At 47.3% G+C, this 25,389-nt stretch overlaps 1 protein-coding gene across 2 annotated transcripts in view; it reads right to left on the bottom strand.

The window, feature by feature from the left end:
- LOC137528724 (class I histocompatibility antigen, F10 alpha chain-like) overlaps nt 1-25,389 on the bottom strand; it is a 77,985-nt gene that overhangs the window by 17,170 nt on the left and 35,426 nt on the right. For both annotated transcript variants that reach the window (XM_068250235.1, XM_068250236.1), the window contains exons 3-4: nt 20,520-20,798; nt 8,670-8,945 (exon numbers count right to left, since the gene is read on the bottom strand). In XM_068250235.1, the coding sequence (XP_068106336.1) occupies nt 8,670-8,945; nt 20,520-20,798 (555 nt within the window). The remainder of the gene's footprint in view (nt 1-8,669; nt 8,946-20,519; nt 20,799-25,389) is intronic.

Below are 25,389 nucleotides of genomic sequence, written 5' to 3'. Positions count from 1 at the left end.
AAACAAACCTTTCCTTCAGCCACCGGAACTATCGGTTTGGCTTCAGGGTGGATCTTTTGAATGGTAGCCTCGCATTCTGTGTTATTGAGCCCGCAGGCTTCTTCACTAAATTTGACTTGCCCCGGCAAACACAGGTACCTCTGGGTGAATTTCCCGCATGAGGACAACTCTACTCGTTTCACCTCCCCGTCTAGCACCAAAAAAGGTTGACCTCTCAGGTCATGATGTAAGACATGTGTTGAGGTGGGAACTAAGGAAGTGGCGGTGCCTAAAGGAATGTTGCACCGTTTCCATTTGTTTACCCAAACATCTTGAAGCTTCCATGCAAAAGATCCTTTTCCAGAAAAAATCGATATACCTCCCCTTGTCCAATCCCTGTTGGACAGGATCTTTAAGCATCTCCCTGACAAAATATGTCCCCAACTGTCCTGATTGGACCTCTTCCCCCCTTATGTCCTGAGGCACACTATGTACCTGAGGTCGGGAAGACTGTACTCTCTGCAATCTTTCAATTAAGAGTACCTCTTCACTTACCCAACTAGCATGAGGATAAGCGGCTGCATATGGACTGTGTAATATCGTCCCCTTTTGTGACCCGTGTAATGTGAATGGGGTTCCCTGTGTTGGCTTTCCCTCCCCCGGGATCGCTCTCCCCACCCTCTTTGTCACCTGGAAATGTGGCTCGTTCTCGATTTTTACTTCTTGTTTTGAGAACCACCACCCCTCGGCTTTCCAGCCTTTACGTGTGTATAGTTGTTTCAGAGGCACTCTCTGTTGGTAGTTCCAGAGTGTGATGTTGTCCCCCGCGTCTCTCCGGCAGGAGAATTGACGCCTCCTGCTCGTTCCTCTCCAATCTGGAACCATCTCACTCTGGATAACCAAGACAAGGTACCCCTGAATCACACACTCCACCTTTTGCATGTACCCATTGTACTGCAATGTACCTTTTAACAAAACTTTGGATCGGTGCATCGATTCTGGGAGTGTGACATTCAATAGCAGATTTACACTGCCATTCAATTCATACTGCCCGCATACCTGACCTTTCAGACCTTTCACCCACCTTGTGCCATGAAATTTGTTTTCACCTGGCACAAGTGCTCTTTTCCTCCATCCCTGCATGGTCCATCTGTGCCAAGCGGAGGGAGGTGTGAAAGGATTAGTACCTTTGTCACCAAACATTAACATGCTTGGGCCTTGCATTCTCATTAACCCCTTATTATACATGAGAATGTCCTCTCTTTGTTCTCCTCGGACGAAATGGCAACCTAGGATCACAATCAGCACGGTACTCTTCATTATAAAAGCACCACCTTGGGAAAGAAAAACATTAGCAACTTGCACTATGCTTTGCTCAGTCAGTTTTTTTAGTCGTTTTCCGATCTCAGGAATCTCGTGTTTTAGTCTCTTTCCAATTTCAGGAATCTCGTGTTTTAGTCTCTTTCCAATTTCAGGAATCTCGCTGTTCTCCAACCTCAGATTGGCATCTGGAACCTTTCGCTTATCCGACTGACATCTCCATCTTTGCTGCCAGCACTGCAGCTGTCTCGAGTCCATATTGCCAAACTCCTGAAATCGAAATACAAACAAATCAATTCTTATTAATGATTTGGGATTCGCCCTGCGGCTTGTACTCTTTACCCTTTAAAATGATCAATATATACCGTAATTGATCTCGTTGCTTTATGGTTCTCATGAACTCTGTTTACTCTTTTTGGTAGATTGGAGTTAAACCTCTCTCCCCTACCCAAGTACTATCCGAAGTACTTACCTGTGTAAAATATGCTCCCGCGGACTTCACCTTTGGAAGCTCTCACCTCATTGCAAGCTCCCTCCACATCCCCCCCTATCTGTACATGCGCGGCCGTCGCATGCACAGATTACGGATGCCACACCTGTTGTTGCTTTGCAGGTGAGCCTGCAATGCTCTTACTCATTATCGCATTTACTTATCTAGAACCTCATTGCGATACCAGCTCTGCTAGAAGTTCTGTGTGTTGTACCCTCTGACCAATGTTTGCCGTGCTACTACCCCCATACTACAAAAAAAATGGCTGCCTCCCTGTAGTAAGGAGCCCTTTACACTGAAACTACACAGGGTGCAGGGCTAAGCATACCAGCGTCACATGCCTGTATGCAGATCCCTGAATGCCCACTTGGTAGGTAGTCGTATGGCAAACCTGTCCTGATACACTGTCACTCTGTAAATGGCAATTCTTTCATTTGTGTAATTGCCCCATGAACTGCTGTCAGTTCTTGTTCTTTGTGCTACACTTGATAGGAGCTGGAAAAAAACATATTTGACCAATCAGTGGACGGAAAAAACGCACAAAAACCAGCCCCAGCCCAGCATAGACCTCTTAGTCAAACTCTGGCCCTGTCCACGACAAAAACCGGAAAAAAAACATCACCGCTCTGCAGCCGCAGCGACGGATACCTGGATTGGTCAACTCCCTTTTTTCCAACTCCGGCATCCCCTGATGCACTGTCTCCCCTTTTCTCTATTGGGAACTCATGCTGCACCACCCGTTAAGGTGCCTCACTTAAAGGAATAATCCCATAAGCAACTCAGTACAGACACTTTCCTGATCTGTGCTGCTACGTGTCTCCCTGCACCTAGCTGGGAAACACTTCCTATCCGTGACCATGCTAGTCTTACAGTAATAGCTTGGTGCACGTATTCTGGCATTCCTTTCCATGGACCCAGGTTATGGGGAAATACTTCAGGATCCAAGATACTCAGTAGAATGTCTCTGTATTTCTACCCCCCTTCCTTTCAGCTACTCTGCCCGGAGCCGCGAGCACAGCCTGACGTGACGTGGATCCCCCCAGCCCCTCCTCCCCCCCTGCCATGACGTGTGGGGGCCATGACTCTTGGGGGCGGGCCCTCCCCACTGCCGCCATTTTGAGTCCTGGACTGCCAACTAAGATGGCTGCTCCCATAGCAACCTCTCAATCCTATAAACATTAGGAGAAAAAAACAAACTCAAACAGAACAAACATTTCATGCATAGTTACACACAGCATCGATACATATTGCAGAAAACCAGCATTCCGCTACATACATTCTTGGATGTCTGCAAAAATCTAAGGAAAAACCCCCGTCTCAGCTGCAATTCTAAATGCTATATACCTTAGTATTACCCAGTGACGTGGAAATCTCTCTCACTACATCGCAGACATAACTCAGAACTGCCCGAGCGCGCTATACAACTCCAAACCACTTTAACTGTTACCATCCCAGCTAGAAACTTCTTCTGAGACGGACATTTATCAGCCGGAGCTGACCAAACAACATTACACATATGCAGACATTTAGAAACATTTCAGCAGCACTGACTGGAACGAGAGAAACTTGCTTTCCTCTCTACACTTTCCACTACGCTCGTGGATTCCCTTAGAGAAACGCACCGAGGAAAGGCAAACAAAAAAACAACTCACCCCTTATCTCAGCTGTAGCTCTAAACTGTTTCCCACCTTCAAAGCAAACCAGAGACATGGGCTGTGCATTCCTGTCTACCCAGCTCACCGAAAAATAGAGAAAAAAAAAACCCAGCTTACCACTGTCTCTCACTCGCTTTCCTCTCTTCTCTCCCCCCCCATCTACTACTCGAAAACCGCCCCTACGCAGACAGCTTCTCTGAGAAAACGAGAGGGAGTAAAAAACAAAACAAACCCAGCAAATACTACCAGCAGAAAAAAAATGCCTGTGACAAATGTGGATGTAACCACATTCTAAACCGTAACATACATTACAGAAACATTAAAGCCCGTACTATGTACGCTTTACACCGAAGGCAAAAAAATACGCAGACTCCAAACTGCAATTAACACAGAATGTACACATTAACAACTCCTTGCACAACACCAAATACAACACAGATAACGCAATATAACAACGTAAATTATACATGCCTGATCTGCGGACTCTTCGCAATTCACCAGCTTTCGCTACTTTCCTCTGCGAAACTTCAGATTGGACTCCGGAACTTCTGGGGGGGCTCCCACATTCACCCACAGCGGATCGATCTCCAGCGGCAGTTGCGAGCAGCCGTAGCCTCGGAGGGTTCCTTCCGACCCAGGTTTAGGCTTGTAACTGCTGTGCACATGCAGTTACAGTGTAACGTCCAAGAGTTTCGCCACTGATTTCCTCGAATTGCAGCCCGTGTGCCGGCTCCCGCACACTCCCCACACCAGCTTATCAGCTTGATAAGCTTTACAGTCCGCGTCTATTCCGCTTGTTTTGCTGTGGAATATCTTGAAAACTTCGGGCCCTGGCCCCTGTCTGCCTGTTTTGCTAGACAGCGAAGGGTTTCAGCACCATTGTTATAAACTGTTCTAATCACCTTTTTCCGGCACCAGCAAACTCGTCAACAGGAGTTTGCAAACACGACTCCTCACACAGCAAGCAGGAGATAGACTTTCTCAGGCTTCTTCAATATTCACGTTATTTATTCAGGAAACAGAAATACAGATAGATACAGTTCATCATATCCTAGCCACGCCAATCTTCATGTTGCGTTACAAGCTTCTTGATTAAACTTCCTGCTGAAGTCAATCAGGTACCTTCTTTCTAAACTACGTTACACTAGACTACCTATGTACAGCATACATTATATCAGATTACAGAAAGGAATGAACATACTTAGAGGTCCCAGTCAGTATTGAAGCATAGCAGGAATCAGAGAGAGAGCCCCCTTTTTCAGCTCGTCCGGCTATTAATACCGACTAGGAAAGAGTTAACTGTGATCTCATCTTCGCCATCCCCTAGATCAGACTATTGGTGGACCCCCTCGTGGTGTCATCATACACACCTACTCGATCAATATTCAATGAGGCTTTTGACATACATACAAGAATTTGGTGTTTAGTAAATATGGCTGATGTTTACTGTTCTAGTGGTGTACATGCACAGGTCAGGGAGACCTGTGGCCTTGTCCATAGAACAGCTTCTTGGTATGTTCTAGTTCTGCTGACAGAACTGCAGATTTTCTCTCTAAGAGAAAATCCCCTTAACCTCCCTGGCGGTTTATTAAAATCCGCCAGGGGGCAGCAAATACGTTTTTTAAAAAAAAAAAAATTTCTTTTTCATGTAGCGAGACGTCTCGCTACATGATAGCCGCTGCGCAGCGGCATCCCCCAAGCCCCTCCGATCGCCTTCGGCGATCGGAGATCAAGAGATCTCGTTCAAAGAACGGGATCTCTTGGAGGGCTTCCCCCGTCGCCATAACGACGGGGCGGGATGACGTCATCGACGTCGTGACGTCAAAGGGGAATCCGATCCACCCCACAGCGCTGCCTGGCACTGATTGGCCAGGCAGCGCACGGGGTCTGGGGGGGGCGGCTGCGGCAACCCGTATAGCGGCGGATCGGCGGGTAGCGGCGGCGATCGGAGGTTACACGCAGCTAGCAAAGTGCTAGCTGCGTGTAACAAAAAAAAATTATGCAAATCGGCCCAGCGGGGCCTGAGCGGTGCCTCCTGGCGGCATAGCCCGAACTCAGTTCGGGCTTACCGCCAGGGAGGTTAAAGGGCAGGTCTGCTCCCCAAGCCTTTTTGATTAACTAAGTCCAAATAAATGAGGCCTACTTAAATTATAATAAGTAGCTGCCTGAGCCACTCCCCTACAGAGAACAGAGGGAGGGGAAAGGGAGGTCAGTAGCTGCCTGAGCCACTCCCCTACAGAGAACAGGGGGAGGTGAGGTCAGTAGCTGCCTGAGCCACTCCCCTACAGAGAACAGAGGGAGGGGGAGGTGAGGTCAGCTGCCTGAGCCACTCCCCTACAGAGAATAGAGGGAGGGGAAGTCAGTAGCTGCCTGGGCCACACCCCTACAGAGAACAGTGGGAGGGAAGGTAAGTAGCTGCCTGAGCCACACCCCCACAGAGAACAGGGGGAGGGGAGGTCAATGGTTGCCTAAACCACACCCCTACAGAGAACAGAGGGAGGGAAATTCAGTGGCTGCTTGGACCTGTTGTGTTGTCCTGTGGTACTCTTCCATGCTGAACCTCGACATGCATAGTGGCCGCGAGGCGGCATGGCGTGACGGAAGTATCCAAATCACTGTAATGCTGCTGCAAAGTCTGCAGCACATTCCCACTTGATCCGTGCCTACGCCACAGAGTAGGCACAAAGGGTGAGGCAGTGAGTGTGCGTGACAGGAGTGCGGTGCGGCGGGCATGCAGGAACTGACATGAATCACAGTGACAAAATTCCTGACCAGCAGGAAGTACTTCACTGAGCAGGGGGCGGGCATATGCATATGACCCTGTTGCCGAACAATGGCACAGGGTCATATGAAGACAGATTTCTGTGGTGAGGTGATAGAGCGGCAGGTTTTCTTGCCATGAGAATACCACACGGTTAAGCCGGCCTCAATAGTATATCGCTTAGATCCAGTTTGTCTGCAACCTTTACAGCTCCCACAGCGAAACATACCAGGAGGGGGAGGAACTCTATCAAGCATCGCGCCACCAGCACTTCTTGGCAGTTATGAATGGACCAAATGGTCTCATAAGTCCCTCCCCCTCCTGGCTGTGAGGATCGGTGTAGGTCTGACAATTCATTTTATCTCATCATCATCAATCTGCAACACGTGGCAACATTTGGAAAGCACATTTCTGAAATGAGACCGATTTTCAATTCCGATTTTCCCTGAATACATTCAACAGAAAAACGGATCAAAAAACGCAGCATGCAGTAAAGATTAAAAATCGGAATCGGATGTAATATGTTACCTGCAATTGGCTTACTGAAAGTTTTAGTTTCCAAGTGGCCAATGCACTTCACAACCTCTAACACTATGCAGCTCAATGGAAAAAAATTTATGAATGTTCCGTTTATTATCATTCAGGCTGGTTTCACAAATGGTGCACTGCGACTGTCCCATTTCGTGTTTAAATCACCCTGCGGCAAAGTGCACCGGGTGATTTGCTTAACTCCGCCCCACTTAGTGACATGCTTCCTGCTGGACAGGAAGTATGTCACAAATTTTTGAATGATCGACGCATGCGCTACACACCACTACCACAATAATCTATATAGACTGGTGTGGTGCCATTAACTTCAATGACATTGTGTGCCAAGCATTACCACTTGTACTGTGCAGCAACACACTGCAGAGTCTGCATAACTGGTAGTACATAGTGTGGCCAGTCTCATAGAGAATTATGGCTACTGTGATATGGGAGCGGCGGGGGAGAGTACTGCGACATGACGTGACAAAAAGGCCTCAAACTTTCAACGAACCTGCAGAGCTCATCCTTAGTATGTGAGGGGTAGTAGTACTAAAATATCCTGGAGGAGGGGCTACATAATGGTAGCTATGTCCCATCTGGCACTGAGGCCGGCCAGTAACTGATTGTATCCATTTTTTTTTTGCATCCATATTTCTGTGTTTATTTTTGTCATTTTATCCTAAGCAGTTTTTATTTATTTTGTAAATAGTTATTTTTAGAAATAATTTTGTATGTGGTAATCACTTCTTTGCTTATTTGCATACATTGCACACCAGATGGGCGTTCCTGGTATTGTGCCACCCAATGATGTATGAGTGCGCTACCACTTGGGCGATGATTAACCTCCATAGCATTATGCCCAACACTGTGTCGGGCATACCGCTCTCTGGCCCAAGGAGTCCTCCATCCTCTATAATAAAACCTAACTGTCTCTGTGTCCCATCCCTGCACTTCCTGTGTGTGTGCGTCCCGTGTTTTGCGCTACTGCGCATGTGCAGGGAGGGACGCAGAGACTGAGGAGAGCTACGGGAGGATGGGCGGGCGGCGTGTGCGCAGCGGGTGCACGGCGGGCACGCACATGTGTGGTGACTGTGCGTTGGAGAATGAGAGGGAAGGAAAGGGAGGGGAGGAGAGGGGAGGGAGGGAGGTGTGGTTTCAACACAGACCTAGAGCCCCTTTTAAAACGGGCTTAGGTCTACTAGTTAAATGATTTGCTCACATGACTGTAAAACCTTTAGCTAGCACTATGCTAGCTAGTAAAGGTGTCCGGCACCCTCGGATCGCCTGCGATCCCCCCCGTTTATAAATTACCCAGCCTGGTTACAGCGATCGGCGCAGCCTCCCTGCACAGCTTCAGTCTCTCTATGGGGAGGATCGGGTTTGCGCATGACATCATGACGCCGGCAACGTCATGTGCGATACTCCCCATAGTGAAGACATGAGCTGTGCGGGGAGGCTGCGCCGATCGCTGGATCCAGGCTGGGTAATGTACAAACTGGCCGGATCGGGGGGTGCCGGACACCTGTACTAGCTAGCGCTAGCTACAGGTTTTACAACCACATGAGCAAATTATTTAATTATGGGAGCAATAACTAATAAAACCTCCTGAGCGGCATAACTCTCTGAAGGTTAAAGACCCCTGAGTTTGAAAATAGCAGCTTGCGGGTCTGGCTGTTCCAGCCTCGTTTTATCTGGATACATCCGGCAATAAAGAATATTTGCTTGCCCAATACAAGTGCGGATCTGTGTGCTTCCCTTTGGCTATTGGTCACTGAATTGTGCTTCAGGAGTCCAGCTCTGTATTTCTGAACTCCAAATACTTTTCTCAGAGGGGTGAGCGATATTTTCACATACAAGCTACCTACCTATTAAAGGCACACACAGCCTACATTTACAATAAGCTCCTCCCCCTCCTGCTCCCCACAGTGTCACTTACCCCACATGACGCTGAGGTTCTTCTCCAGGCTGCTGTGCTCCACATGGCAGGAGTAAGTGTCGCCCTCCCTTGTTGGCACTTCCACGCTGACTCTGGTCTGATAGGTGCCGTCAGGATGGGGGAGGATGGGACTGGCTTCATCTGAAGGAATATGGTCCTCTCCATTCCTCACCCACTTCACATCCACAGCTCGGGGGTGAAAGCCGTACGCCAGACACTGAAGTCTGGTCACCCCGTCTGGGTGCTGACGGCCCCACACCTTAACCACCGGCCGCACTGACAGGAGAGAGAACACAGTGAGGATCTGCTGGGGGAACAGAAGGGGGCGCTGTGTGTGCTCTGCACTGACAGGAGAGAGAACACAGTGAGGGTCTGCTGGGGGCACTGAAGGGGGCGCTGTGTGTACTCTGCACTGACAGGAGAGAGAACACAGTGAGGAACTGCTGGGGGCACAGAAGGGGGCGCAGTGTGTGCTCTACACTGACAGGAGAGAGAACACAGTGAGGATCTGCTGGGGGCACAGAAGGGGGGGGCTGTGTGTGCTCTGCACTGACAGGAGAGAGAACACAGTGAGGATCTGCTGGGGGCACAGAAGGGGGCGCTGTGTGTGCTCTGCACTGACAGGAGAGAGAACACAGTGAGGATCTGCTGGGGGCACAGAAGGGGGCGCTGTGTGTGCTCTGCACTGACAGGAGAGAGAACACAGTGAGGATCTGCTGGGGGCACAGAAGGGGGCGCTGTGTGTGCTCTGCACTGACAGGAGAGAGAACACAGTGAGGATCTGCTGGGGGCACAGAAGGGGGCGCTGTGTGTGCTCTGCACTGACAGGAGAGGGAACTCAGTGAGAGGATGCTGGGGGCACAGAAGAGGGTGCTGCGTGTGCTCTGCACTGACAGGAGAGAGAACACAGTGAGGATCTGCTGGGGGAACAGAAGGGGGCGCTGTGTGTTCTCTGCACTGACAGGAGAGAGAACACAGTGAGGAGCTGCTGGGGGCACAGAAGGGGGCACTGTGTGTGCTCTGCACTGACAGGAGAGAGAACACAGTGAGGATCTGCTGGGGGCACAGAAGGGGGCGCTGTGTGTGCTCTGCACTGACAGGAGAGAGAACACAGTGAGGGGCTGCTGGGGGCACAGAGGGGGGCGCTGTGTGCGCTCTGCACTGACAGGAGAGAGAAGACAGTGAGGGTCTGCTGGGGGAACAGAAGGGGGCGCTGTGCTCTGCACTGACAGGAGAGAGAACACAGTGAGGGTCTGCTGGAAGAACAGAAGGGGGCGCTGTGTGTGCTCTGCACTGACAGGAGAGAGAACACAGTGAGGATATGCTGGAAGAACAGAAGGGGGCGCTGTGTGTGCTCTGCACTGACAGGAGAGAGAACACAGTGACAGTCTGCTGGGGGCACAGAAGGGGGCACTGTGTGTGCTCTGCACTGACAGGAGAGAGAACACAGTGACAGTCTGCTGGGGGCACAGAAGGGGGCGCTGTGTGTGCACTGCACTGACAGGAGAGAGAACACAGTGAGGGACTGCTGGGGGAACAGAAGGGGGCACTGTGTGTGCTCTGCACTGACAGGAGAGAGAACACAGTGAGGGACTGCTGGGGGAACAGAAGGGGGCGCTGTGTGTGCTCTGCACTGACAGGAGATAGAACACAGTGAGGATCTGCTGGGGGAACAGAAGGGGGCGCTGTTCTCTGCACTGACAGGAGAGGGAACACAGTGAGGGGCTGCTGGGGGAACAGAAGGGGGCGCCGTGTGTGCTCTGCACTGACAGGAGAGAGAACACAGTGAGGGGCTGCTGGGGGCACAGAAGGGGGGCGCTGTGTGTGCTCTGCACTGACGGGAGAGAGAACACAGTGAGGGGCTGCTGGGGGCACAGAAGGGGTTTTGTTGTAGACTGTACTGATTAAAGAACAACTATCAAAGTTAAATAAAATTTTAAAAGACATATAATGTACATTTCCAGTAATTACTAGCAAATAGCAATGCAAAGGCTTTTTTCATCTTTTCATTTCTTAAGTGAAGAAAATATGAAATTTACAGAGAACAGTTTTCACTGTGGGCCTTACTATGGAGGAATGTGCCCAGCACATCCAGCATACAGAAACAATCCTCACTGTCTGTAATCAGCAGCAGAAATATAGCATCACATAGTGTGTAAATAACTTGTCAGCTGTTCCTGTGTCTCTCTGACTAAAGCAGTTCTACAGTAAACAGAGATTGTAGCCAGGAAGAGCTCATTATGAATGGTGGGTGTAAGCATGCAAGTACAGGTATAAAGTAAGGGTCCTTCTCTTCAGATCCTTTCTCTGTACCTGAAAAATATCTCAGCTGTTCTAATATGATCTGTGAGAAAGCAGTGTGTGTGGGCAGGGCAGAAACAAACAGTAAATCATATCTCTGTGAATAGGAACAGAGAACTGGCACCTATCTACATGGTACAGCACTGGCCTTGACGCCGACTTTGTTACAAACAGCTGATAAACAAGGTATTCCTTTACCACAGGCTGTGATCAGAGACTTCTGAAAAGCTTTCTGTCGTCACTGGCTAATAGGTCTATAGGTATGTGGGGTTTATAGAATGACAGTTTCTTTGATAGTTCCTCTTTAAAGGGGCACTATGGTGAAAAATTGTAATATTTAAAATATGTGCAAACAGACAAATAAGAAGTATGTTTTTTAAGAGTAAAATGAGCTATAAAATACTTTTCTCCTGTGTTGCTGTCACTTACAGTAGGTAGTAGAAATCTGAGAGAAGCAACAGGTTTTGGACGAATCCATCTCTTCATAGGGGATTCTCAGCAAGGCTTTTGCAGAGGAGAGGTAGGAGGCGCCCTAAGTATTCTTTAGTAGTAGTACACGGATTGAATATGTATTCTGAAATATATATATATTTATAAAAATATATAAACGGTAGATAACATAAATGGTCCTTCCTTACAAAGTAGTCCATTCGTTATAGCTTTAAAATAAACTTTTATTGGGCACTTGTGACAACGCATTTCCCCTATATAGAAGGCTCCTTAAACATGGCCGATGATAGAGGACCATAGTAATTACCATAGAGCTCTATAGACGAGTGAAGGAGGGCGCTGCCTCCCACCTCCCCACCGCCCCCATCTTCGGCGTATGGCCAAACATCTTGCCCTAATTGTCGCGATGACGTCGCACGTCGTTGGGAGCGCGATGATGTTACATAGTTCTGCCCCTCACAACTGTGAGCTATGCGGAAGACGCCACTTCTATTTAAACTCACAGCGGCAACAGCGCCGGTCATAATAGGCGCCCAGGATAATATTACCTCAGCCAAAGGTAAGAGAAGACTTTCTCCCCTACATGTCTTACAAGTTTTATTGTGTTTTATGCTCTCTCTCTCTCACACTCTCAGGGGCCCGCATGGGGACGTCTGCCCTCTTTGTCCCTCATAGCCAGGTAATATATGCCGACTAGGGGCTGAATAAACTCCCCCCTTTTCCCTCTTTCCCTCTCCCCTCCCCCCCCCCCCCTTTTCGTTTCCTTACCACCCCTCTCTCCCCTCGACTTTCCTAACCCTCCTTTCCCTGGTTCATCTACAAGCCTCATATATAATTATTATTGCTATTTACAAGCCTCGTATAATTATTTTCACCGCCATCCATAATCCATTCTACACTGAGCCATATACAGATATTGGGTAGGCCCATTGACTACTCAACCCCAGAACTGGGCAACTGCAACTGATTTCCAATAGACCGACCAGAATATTATTGCAGAGTCTGCTTACATTTTTACCTGCCCTACTATGCAGGATGTGTTATTTCTCCATTTTATTTATATGCCGGCTCTCACTGTGCCTACTTGCCTATGTTTTACTATCTCATGTTTTATGTTATCAACCAGCTTTTTTATTACTATTTTTTTATTATGCTTCACCATTTTATGTTTTTTTTTATTACATTATATATATTATATAATATATGAATTGTAGCAATTGAGGTGTTCTTATTGTCCTAAGTGCCTGGTTTGTTTTTAAAGGCACAATATTTGACCTGAGGAAGCTGGTTAAACTGCGGAACACATTGTCAAACGTGCCCAAAAGTTTATTTTAAAGCTATAACTTTGTAAGGTAGGGCCATTTATGTTATCTACCTTTTATATATTTTTATACATATATATATATATATATATATATATATATATATATATATATATATATATATATATATATATATATATATATATATATATATATATATTTCGGAATACATATTAAATCCGTGTACTACTACTAAAGAATACTTAGGGGGCCTCCTACCTCTCCTCTGCTGACGTCTACCCAGAAACAGGGGTCACCACCTTGGAAGGTGGATTTTTTCTAAGGAGCTGCGATCACCATATTCATAATCACAAGGCCGAGTGGCAGGGCCGGATTACCGACCAGGCAACAAAAGCAGTCGCTTGGGGCCCCATTCAGAGTCAAAGGGGCCCCATCAGCACATAAACCAGCCCTTGCCATCCTGTCAGCGGTGGCTGGATGGTATAATGGTTAAAGGGACTCTGAGCAGTGCAGTAACTATGGAAAGATTCATATCATTTTAAAGCTCTCTTTCTCCTCTTTCCAATGATATATAAACAGCTGCTCTATGCCTTTTAGTTTTCGATATTTTCGCGATCTAAATCGCGGCCACAGGACAACTTTTCTCCAAAGTCAGAGGTGGCTGGATGGTATAATGGTTAAAGGGACTCTGAGCAGTGCAGTAACTATGGAAAGATGCATATCATTTTAAAGCTCTTTTTCTACACTTTCCAATGATATATAAACGGCTGCTCTATGCCTTTTAGTTTTCGATATTTTCGCGATCGAAATCACGACCACAGGACGACTTTTCTCCAAAGTTGGCAGCTCGATTCAGCACAATGCAATGAAATATAAGGAACCCAGGGGGATATAATTACAAACATCATGCTGGTAGGTGTGAGGATGTAATGAATTAGTTGTGGGTATGCTTAAAGGCATATCCACAGGCACTGCTTGGAGTCCCTTTAAGGGCTCTGCCGCTGACACAGGAGACCAGGGTTCGAATCTCAGCTCTGCCTGTTCAGTAAGCCAGCACCTATTCAGTAGGAGACCGTAGGCAAGTCTCTCTAACACTGCTACTGCCTATAGGGCGCGTCCTAGTGGCTGCAGCTCTGGCGCTTTGAGTCCACCAGGAGAAAAGCGCGATATAAATGTTATTTGTCTTGTCTTGTCAAATGATGCCATGCGCTGCTGATTGTCTTCAGAGCCAGGCTCTCCTCCTAGGTCCCCCTCCTGCTACTGTGCGCTCTGCCCACTCCACCCTCCCTTCCCACAGAGAACCACAGCTGCAGCAAGAATGATAGCAGCAGATGGCAAACGCTCACTCACCTATCCATGATCCAAGCGATAGAGATCCCGTCATCTGAAACCCATCTTTCTCTTCTACAGTGTAGCCGCTCGCTCTGAACTTCCTGATTCTCAGATCAGACAGGAAGTAGGAAGTAGTAATAGTAGTAGTAACAGAACGGCAGCACTCTAGAGGAGACAGATGGGCTCCGGATGACGGGACCTCTATTGCTTGGATCGCGATAGGTGAATGTGATTCATCTGGTGCTGTCATTCTCCCCCACTGCGGCTGCCTTCTCTGCTGGACTATCGTATTCACTGGGATGGAGGCTGCATGGTGGCTGTCTAGTTTGGGAGGAAATTTGTTGTTCGGTGGTGGGAGTGGTTATGTAATTCTGTCTGGGGAACGGCTTCCGGTTTGGCGGTGTCCAGAGCTTTCTGCTATTGCCAGGCTGGAGATGCAGGGGGAAAGTGCTGCTGCTGTGATATCTGGCGCCCTCTTCACAGGGGTGCCCCAGCCCCTGAGTGCAAATGTCCCAGCCATTCATCTCTCACTCTGCATTTTGCCACTGCTATTCCCTGCATTGTGCACCCACAGAGGAAAGTGTGCTGTTGCCCATAGCAACCAGTAGCTCGGCTGCCCGGTGTGCGGCATATTGCTGTTCAGCTGCATCTTCTGATTCTATTACGACATGATAGGGGGGCCCAAATCAGTTACTTTGCTTAGGGCCCCATTTAGCCTTAATCCGGCTCTGCCGAGTGGAGACGGTACTTATCCACATGCGAACTACAGTGGTTGCCTGATCGCAACCTAGCCTTGTGAGTATAACTGACACTTATTTTGAAGATACTTCTTCTACTAACGATACTGCACTAGATTGGGATCCTGACTCTCCTCCCGCCCTTTTTTTCTACCTTCCTACCTACTCAGCAAGGCCTTTATTCTTTATAAAACTATTCCCTAAAAAGGATTTAAACAATGATGCTGGCCAGCTTCCTTGCTCGCTACACAGTTTTTTGGCAGTTGGACAGAGCAACTGCCATTCACTAAGTGCTTTTGAAAATAAATAAATAAATCCCTAAGAATCCCCAAATGAAGAGATGGACTAGTCCAAAACCTGCCACTTCTGTCAGATTTCTACTACTTACTGTAAGTGACAGCAACATAGGAAAAAAGTAATTTATGGCTCATTTTACTCTGGAAAAAACATACTACTTATTTGTTTGTTTGCACATATTTTAAATTTTACAGTTTTTTTCGCAATAGTGCCCCTTTAAGAACAAAAATGAACCTTCATAATGTGGCATGGGGAATACTAAGACCACTGGCTTTCTATGCTCAGGAAATTTCTGAGGGTAGAGGTGGAAGTGGATTATGTGCAGACTGATCTGTGAATGGTGTGGTGGATGTCTGGCATGATATTCGGTACATACAGGTAACAGATATTAATGCATTGTGCAGGTCTGCTTCTTGTCTAAGGAGAGATCCTGTGCTGTGTAGGAGGAAGCAGAAGCCGGAGGGACAACAACCCATCATGGGGAAGATGTGTACATAGCTGCTATATGACCCTGGAATACACCTGCTGATTGTACGACTGTACATTAGTTCAATATGTATATGAAGGTCATGCTGATGTCATTAAAAAGTTTATTCAATGCTGGGAAACATGCCTGGCAAGGGAGGGTGACTAAGTAGAAAAATGACATTTGTTTCTTAAAGAGAACCAGAGATGAAGCACCCTCTTGTATTTTACCGTATAAATCAGTGGGAACATGACAGTAAAAACCTAATCTGCTCTTTGTTTCATCGTTCTCTGTTTAATCTGACTGTTATCACCTCTGATAAGAATCCCCAACTGAGCACTCAGTCTGGCTTTGCTATGGAAAGATTATAGCTGAGTCTGTCTTCTCTGGTGTCCTTTCAAGCCCAAGCCTGCCCCCTTGTGGCTCTGTTATAATGACTCAGCTATAATCATTCCCAGCAAAGCCAGACTGAATTCTTATCACAGCTGATAACAGACACTTTTAGCAGTGAGGATGAAACAGAGAGCATGGTAAGTGTTTTCTCTAATGTTCTTACTGATATATATGGTAAAATACACAAGGGTGCTTCGTCTCTGGTTCCCTTTAACCACTTCCGAACCAAGTTAATTTTAATATGCGCTCTGTTTATGGCTGCTTATGCTTGCCAGGGTGTAGTTTTCAATTACCAAGCTGCACAGACACTTCGCTACCGCCGATCGCACCGCACTCCCGTCGCTGTGGGCCACTACCTCTGGCGTCACTATGGCGGCAGAGCTCTGTGATGCAGTCAGGAGCTGATTTCATTGGCTCCCAACCCTGTTATCAGTGTGAGCCAATATGACGGTAGAGCTCTGTGAGCCATTTTCATAGGGTGATCACAGGGTCAGGAACCAATGAAATCAGCTCCTGATCGGCTCCCAGAGCTCTGCCATCACAGCAACAACAGAGTGAGCGGACTGCAGTGACAGGTGAGTGGCATGAATGTTGAGAGCGATGGGTCTGTGCAGCGAGGTGTCAGTAGGCCCCAGTTTTTGGTACTAGCAGTCTCTGGTCATTAAGGGTCCAGAAATAGCTAGAGCGAAAATAAAACAGAACAAAAATGAGTGAGCAACCTTTCTCAAGAGCCCTCGTAGTAGGTATTTGCTACGTCCCTTGCCATAATCTTACATCTCCCAGAATAATGGTAGCATATGACCATTTTCACTGCAACAGCCAAAACAATCCCAGTTAGGACTCGACCCTCAGTGGATATATATCCAATCAATTTTATTGCATGTCACTTGTGGTAGTACAAAGCATAAAAGTCAGCATGACGTTATGAACCACGTTTCGGGCCAAGGGCCCTTTATCAAGTGCTGAGCATTTGATAAATGGCCTTTGGCCGAAACGTCATGCTGACTTTTATGCTTTGTACTACCTCAAGTGACAAGAAATAAAATTGATTGGATATACTGTATATCCGCTGAGGGTCGAGCACTAACTGGGATTGTTTTGACTGTTGTGGACTTTAGAAGGGAGGATTGATGGACCTCTTACCCCATTTGTACTCCCCAATCATAATTATTGATCCCAGAGGCGGGCAGATACACCATGTGTTACATTTTCACTGCAACCTCTCCCCATCCTCCTTAAAGCCAATGGGTACCGCTATAAAAAAGAAAAAGACAGCCTCAATATCAACATATTATTCACTTCAAAAATTAGAGCCCAAAAACTTAGTGTTTAGTCCAATCCACTAACAGCTATACCATATTAGGAACACTCATCTCTAGGGACTAGGATCATCGATCCAAAATATATTCATTCACAGACAAGAAAAATAAGTAGTCCCCCTTGTATCTATCAATAATAGTACTCAAGCCACAGTAATTCTCAAATATAAATTCATATTTATTACTTAATTCAAACAACATGATAGTTAAAAACAATTAAAAACAACAATGAGGATCCCCTGGCCTCTTGCCATCCATGTTCCCTTGTAATGTGATACAATAGATTCACAGATCCGCTCAGTGAGAGTGGAGCCCGGGGTCGTTAGCACGCTGATTCAATGGGCATGTTTAAGGTAAACAGCCACTTATTTGTAATAATAATAGAAAGCTTAATAGCTGTATCAGCGTAGCCAACGATCCAGGGGGCCACAAATGTTATAAAACAGTATAACATACACTGCTAGTTGCACATTTCCTTAACTAGCAGTGTATGTTATACTGTTTTATAACATTTGTGGCCCCCTGGATCGTTGGCTACGCTGATACAGCTATTAAGCTTTCTTTTATTAATACAAATAAGTGGCTGTTTACCTTAAACATGCCCATTGAATCAGCGTGCTAACGACCCCGGGCTCCACTCTCACTGAGCGGATCTGTGAATCTATTGTATCACATTACAAGGGAACATGGATGGCAAGAGGCCAGGGGATCCTCTGTTGTTTTTAATTGTTTTTAACTATCATGTTGTTTGAATTAAGTAATAAATATGAATTTATATTTGAGAATTACCGTGGCTTGAGTACTATTATTGATAGATACAAGGGGGACTACTTCTTTTTCTTGTCTGTGAATAAAAAAGAAAAAGTCAGATACTCACCTAAGGAGAGGGAAGGCTCGGTCCTAATGAGCCTTCCCTCTCCTCTCCCGGTGCCCTCAGTGCTGCACTGGCTCCCCCGTTCGCGTCCGCCGCCGCAGGGACTTCGGAGGTCTTCGGGAGCACTCGGGCTTCCGAAGACGGGCCGCTCCATACTACGTACGCGCGAGTGCGTCATAGAGGGCGCTCGCGCATGCGTAGTATGGAGCGGCCGCGTCATCGGGAGCCCGAGTGCTCCCGAAGGCTTCCGAAAGCTCCCTTCGGCATGCGGAAGTGGCAGTATTTGACCGAACTGGTCGAATACTGCCACGGGGGATCCTGCGCGGGACCGGGCACCGGGAGAGGAGCGGGAAGGCTCATTAGGACCGAGCCTTCCCTCTCCTTAGGTGGGTATCTGACTTTTTCTTTTTTGAAACGGTACACATTCACTTTAAACAGACCTTCCCCCTCTTTTTGGCGGAAAAGTTTTAGAAAGTGAAGAATAAAAAAGGGGAGATCTGTGTTCAAAACACCTCTGTGTATACAAATACCAAATAGTGTAATATGTAGGGATGGGACGAATCCACAATTTCTTCGAATCCGAATCCGGATCCGAATCTAAAAAGGTTCTCGAATATCTCGAACCTTTCGAATCCCGAATCTAACGAATCCTGCACATACGAATTGTGCGATCCGTGGTATAGTTGCCCGCAGTATAGGTAGCCAGGCATAGGTAGCGAGGTAAAGGTGCCTTCAGTATAGCTAGCTAGGTATGGGTGCCTTCAATATTGGTAGCTTTCAGTATAGGTAGCAAGGTATATGGGCCTTCAGTATAGGTAGCAGGGTATATGGGCCTTCAGTATAGGTAGCAGGGTATATAGGCCTTCAGTATAGGTAACAGGGTATATAGAGGCCTTAAGTATAGGTAGGTATGTAGGTAGGTATAGGGGCCTTTAGGTAGGTAAAGGGACCTTCAGTATAGGTAGCAGGGTATAGGGCCTTCAGTATAGGTAACAGGGTATATAGAGGCCTTAAGTATAGGTAGGTATGTAGGTAGGTATAGGGGCCTTTAGGTAGGTAGGTAGGTAGGTAGGTAGGTACGTATAGGGGGCCTTTAGGTAGGTATAGTGGCCTGAAGGTAGGTAGGTAGGTATAGTGGCCGGTAGGTAGGTATAGTGTCCTGTAGGTAGGTAGGTAGTTAAAGGGACCTTCAGTATAGGTAGCAGGGTATAGGGCCTTAAGTATAGGTAGGTATGTAGGTAGGTAGGTATAGGGGCCTTTAGGTAGGTAGGTATAGGGGCCTTTAGGTAGGTAGGTAGGTAGGTACGTATAGGGGGCCTTTAGGTAGGTATAGTGGCCTGAAGGTAGGTAGGTAGGTATAGTGGCCGGTAGGTAGGTAGGTATAGTGTCCTGTAGGTAGGTAGGTAGTTAAAGGGACCTTCAGTATAGGTAGCAGGGTATAGGGCCTTAATTATAGGTAGGTATGTAGGTAGGTAGGTATAGGGGCCTTTAGGTAGGTAGGTATAGGGGCCTTTAGGTAGGTAGGCATGTATAGGGGGCCTTTAGGTAGGTAGGTAGGTATAGATGCCTGTAGGTAGGTATAGGGGCCTTTAGGTAGGTAGGTAGGTAGGTACATATAGGGGGCCTTTAGGTAGGTATAGGGGCCTGTAGGTAGGTAGGTATAGTGGCCGGTAGGTAGGTATGTATAGGGGGCCTTTAGGTAGGTATAGGAGCCTGTAGGTAGGTAGGTATAGTGGCCGGTAGGTACGTATAGGGGGCCTTTAGGTAGGTATAGGGGCCTGTAAGTAGGTAGGTATAGTGGTAGGTAGGTAGGTGTCGCTCCCCCCCGTGCCTCCTCCGCTCACCCCCACGGCCTCCTCCGTCCCCCGTGCCTCCCCCTTGCATAGAAGTGAGCATTGGCTCACCTAACACCTGGCCGGGATTCCCTACCTGCCGCCAGCGCAGAGCCGCAGACCCGCAGACCTCTTGCTTCCTCCTCTGTTCCCTCTAGTGATCGGCATTTGCATACGCGTCATCACTGAAACGCCGGGCGGTTACTAGAGGGAACAGAGGAGGAAGCAAGAGGTCTGCGGGTCTGCGGCTCTGCGCTGGCGGCAGGTAGGGAATCCCGGCCAGGTGTTAGGTGAGCCAATGCTCACATCTATGCAAGGGGCAAGCGGAGGAGGCGCGGAGGGGTCGGAAGAGGACGAGCGGGGGATCGGCGGTTGCGCGCGGGGATTCGGCGGATTCGTTAAGGGGGAAATGGCGTCGGGATTCGAATCCACGAATCTCGAATATTTCCCAATATTCGAGGGATTCGTGGATTCGCCGGATTCGTCGTCCCATCTCTAGTAATATGTATGTACAGTACACAGTAAATACTGTGCGCATCTATACAGGGTATATGGTGCACAGTCACCTCTCCTCTCCAGATCTTCTCTCCCATTGTTGATGTATTTCTTCAGCCACACAGTACAGATATTCTCCAGATAGTTCTTTTGCATCTCTCCCACTCTTTCCTCTGGTTTGTTCCATCTCTGTGTGGTGATCTGAGCCTCATGCATGGCTGGGATCCAGATCCCTCTCTGTGTGTCCAGATACAGGAAATCTCTGCCGTCATATCCAACCTGCTGATACCCCGCAGTGCTGCCATCATCTCTCAGCTCACAGCCGTACATCCTCTGCACAATATGGATCCCTGCAGACAGCACAGAACAGGTTACATGGGAGCAGAGCGTGTGCCGTCAAGTAATGGGAAAAATAATTATGTCTTGCATACAAATTTAACCACTTCCCCACCATGTACAGTATATCTACGCCCCTTTAAACGTCACTTCTGTGCCTGGGGCGTAGATATATGTACCCCCACCGTCGCTGTCCGCATTCCCGCTCACTCGTACGCACGCTCCTGCTTTCGTTCACATCATCGCCTGCTTGCCCAGAGATCAATGAATAAGAACACAGTTCCCATTTATTGATCCAAGTCCCATAGCATTGATTGGCTGCTTCTACGAGAAGCTGCGCAATCATTGTGAAAAAAAAGTACCCCATCCTAAGTACACTTCCTGTAAGCGTAAACAGTACACCTACAGGACACATCACCTGCCCCAATAGGAATGCGAACACTCTCGACCACTGCTACACGGTCTTGAGGGACGCCTACAAAGCCACCTCATGGGCAGCACTAGGCGCATCCGACCACTGCCTCATCCACCTGATTCCCACCTACAGGAGGCGCCTTGAAACCGCAAAACCAGTCCTTAAATCAACCAAAGTGTGGTCAAGCGAGGCCAAGCTTCAACTTCAGGCCTGCTTCGACTGCACAGACTGGAAGGCCCTGGAAGCACCAGACCTGGATGAGTGGGCAGACAACATAAGCTCGTACATTAGGTTCTGCAAGGACTCCTGCATACCAACAAAAACTCACAAACTCTATCCAAACGACAAGCCATGGTTCTCGAAGAAACTTCGGCAACTGCGAAGAAGCAAGGAAGCCGCACACAAATCCGGGAACCAGGAGGAATACAGGAGGGCAAGAAACTTGCTCGACAGAGAACTGAGAAGCGCAAAGAAGGGATATGCAGACAAGCTGAAGGAGGACCTGTCATCAAACGACTCACAAGCTGTTTGGTGGGGACTTAAAGCGGATCCGAGATGAAAAACTAAATATAACAAGTGACTTGTCTATATATCTTATCTAAAGTTTAGATAGTTTACACAGCAAATCTATCTTCAAACCACTTCAACAGTATATTAATATTTTTTCCTGTGATACAATGGGAGCAGACATGTTTTCTGCTTGTCACTATTACACAATTACACACACAGGCAAGCTTATCTGTATCTAGGCATGCTAATCTGCATATTCTGTGAAAACTCCACTCTTATCTCCTCCATTACCCAGGCAACTGATCTGTATCTGCACTGCAGCTCTCAGATTGTGAAAACTCTGCCTCTGAAATCTATAGCTAGTAACACCTTTTTCACCTGCCCAGACTGAAATCCCACAATCCCTTGCAAGCGCCAAGGCACTCTGGAGAAGCTGTGGGTGTGGCTTGATTAGTTTATAGGAAATTAGAGTATTAAAACAAAACAAAACAAGTATTTGGCTTGAGGAATGCCCTATAAACTATATGTAAGGAACACAATTATGCAAGGAGTAAAAGTTCATCTCGGATCCACTTTAAGGCTGCCACGAATTACAACCCCCCCCCCCCCCCCCAAAGTGCACCTCCCAGCACTGAACTCGCTGAAAACCTCAGTGACTTCTACTGCAGGTTCGAGGAGAATGAGACTCCTGCGAGGCTTCCGAAGCTACAGGCTTCAACCAGTACCGCAGTACCACCATGCCAAAACTTGCCCCCTCTGGCCGTAAATGAGTTGGATGTGGCGTGCCACCTGTCCAGACTAAAGGCCAGGAAAGCCTCAGGCCCTGACGGAGTGTCGCCAGCCTGCCTGAAAGCATGCGCACAGCAGCTTGCCTCTATCCTTTCCTCTGTCTTCAACAAGTCCCTACAATGTGGCAAAGTACCAGCATGCTTCAAGAGGTCCACCATCATCCCTGTACCCAAAAAGCAAGGCGAATCCGACCTCAATAATTTCAGGCCTGTCGCCCTCACATCGGTCATAATGAAAACTTTCGAAAAAGTGGTCCTGCCCCTCCTTAAACACAAAGCAGAAACCCAGCTGGACCCGTACCAATTTGCTTACAGGGCAAATAGGTCGACCGACGACGCCATTAATATCTGTCTGGAGCTTGTCAACAATCACCTTGACAAACCAAATTCATATGCCAGGGTTCTCCTCCTTGACTTCAGCTCGGCATTTAACACCATTAGCCCCCAAATACTACAAGAGAACCTGGCTGAGCTCGGGGTCCACCCCACACTCCAACTGTGGATCAATGACTTCCTTACAAACTGATCCCAGGTGGTAAAGCTGGGCTCCACCTCCTCGCAACCAAAGACCACCAACACAGGGGCCCCACAAGGCTGTGTCTTGTCACCATTCCTGTTCTCCCTCTACACGAACAACTGCAGATCCTCGGCGAGCTCTGTCAAGGTAATCAAATTTGCAGACGACACCACCATAGTCGGCCTGATCTCCAATAATGACGAGCAGGCATACCGCCACCGGGTGGACAGGATCTGCCACTGGTGCAAGGAGAACAAGCTGGTCCTCAACAATGCAAAAACGGTTGAGATTATCATTGACTTTAGGAAACATGCCTCCACCCCATCTCCACTGCACATTGGTGGAACGGAGGTGGAGAAAGTGCCCTGTGTCCGCCTCCTGGGCACCACCATCTCCAACACCCTGAAGTGGAAGGCAAACACTGTATCCACCCAGAGGAAAGCCCAGCAGAGAATTTACTTCCTCCGCCAACTGAAGAAGTTAGGCATGTCACGGGAACTCCTGACGAACTTCTATACCGCAACCATCGAATCAGTCCTCTGTTCTTCCATCACTGTCTGGTATGCTGGCTCCACCGAAGACGAAAGACGCAAACTACAGAGGGTCATCAGGTAAGCGGAAAGGATCATCGGGAATACACTCCCTGCCCTAGACTTCCTCTATAATGCCAGACTATGCTCCAGAGCACTGAAGATCGCCAAGGATCCCTCCCACCCTGGCCACCAGTTTTTCAATCAGCTCCCCTTGGGGCGGAGGTATCTGAGGTACCGGTCCATCTCTGCAAAGACCACCAGACACAAAAACAGCTTCTTCCCCTCAGCTGTAACTTCGCTGAACTCTATAAACTCTGCCCGTGCTCTCCCCCCGCAGACCCCCCACGGTGACTTTGACTCTCTGCCTGCAAACCACATGGCAGATGTTTGAAAAAGTATTATGTATGTATGTTTTGTGATGAAGTGATGTCTACTATGTGCTATGCTCTTGACTTCTATGTTTTCTTTATATATGTCCTGTATTCATGTGCCAAACCCAATTCCGGGCACAACCCAGTCGTGCTTGGCGAAATAAATGCGATTCTGATTCTGATTCTGAAAAGGAAATGACTGAGGCCATCTTGTGGCCAAATAGTAAATTTATTAACAAACTTTTTTTTCTCATTAAAGGCATTTTGTTTATATTTAAAAAATTAACAATTTCCCTCCCACACTCTGCCCAATGTATCCAAACATTTTTTTTAATAATAAAAAAAAAATTGACAATAAAAAAAATACATAAAATAGTAACCTTAGGGACTGAACTTTTTTAATATTGCAACAGGATCTGAATAGGATGGCTATATGGGCACATACTTGGCAGATGAAATTCAATGTTGAAAAATGTAAAGTCATGCATTTTGGTCGTACCAATGGTCTAGCACCATACAAAACAAATGGGATACAGTTGGGGACATCAAACTTGGAGAAGGACTTAGGAGTACTCATCGACAGCAAGTTAAATAATCGTACTCAATGCCAAGCCGCTGCAGCTAAAGCTAACAAAATTTTGGGATGCATTAAAAGGGAAATAAAAACTCGAGATGCTAGCATAATATTGCCCCTGTTTAACTCTCTAGTAAGGCCACATCTGGAATATTGAATTCAGTTCTGGGCACCACATTACAAAAAAGATATTGCAGTTTTAGAGCAGGTGCAGAGACGAGCAACAAAATTGATACGTGGGATGGAAGGACTCACTTACCAAGAAAGGTTAGATAAATTGGGTTTATTTAGTCTAGCGAAAAGACTCCTTAGAGGGGATCTAATTGACATGAATAAATACATCAGAGGGCAATATAATAGCTTGGCGGATGAGCTTTTTGTCCCTATGCCTTCTCAAAGGACTAGAGGACATGATCTACGCATGGAGGAAAAACGTTTTAGCCATTTATTTAGGAATGGGTTCTTTACAGTAAGAGTGATTAAGATGTGGAATGCATTGCCACAGGAAGTTGTTATGGCTAACTCAATACCTGCATTTAAAGGGGGCTTAGATGCTTTCTGTAACGATCGGTGGAGCACAGAGAGGATCTGATTACCGGTGATCTGCAGTATCACAGGGAATACAGATATATACCAGATTATAAGTGATCTGCAGTATCACCGATATTCCGATATACCAGCTAACCTCTGTACACCTGAGTAGAGTGTAGTGTTTGGTGTAACAGTAACACTTTAGAGGACTAGGCCTCAGAGCAGTAAGGAGTACTGCACGGAATCCTTCCGAAGCCCTGAACTCTCCAAGGCGGGAGGAGTCAGGCTAAGAGTAGGAAGGTTTTATCTGAGTGTGACACTCTGGAGGAAGTGTCACTAACAGGTCAGGGAACCGCCTCTAATAGT

Source organism: Hyperolius riggenbachi, chromosome 8 (assembly GCF_040937935.1).
Source record: "Hyperolius riggenbachi isolate aHypRig1 chromosome 8, aHypRig1.pri, whole genome shotgun sequence".
In the NCBI taxonomy this organism is placed as follows: domain Eukaryota; kingdom Metazoa; phylum Chordata; class Amphibia; order Anura; family Hyperoliidae; genus Hyperolius; species Hyperolius riggenbachi.
Note: the sequence above shows the minus strand (reverse complement) of the source record. Positions and strands in the feature narration are given on the sequence as shown.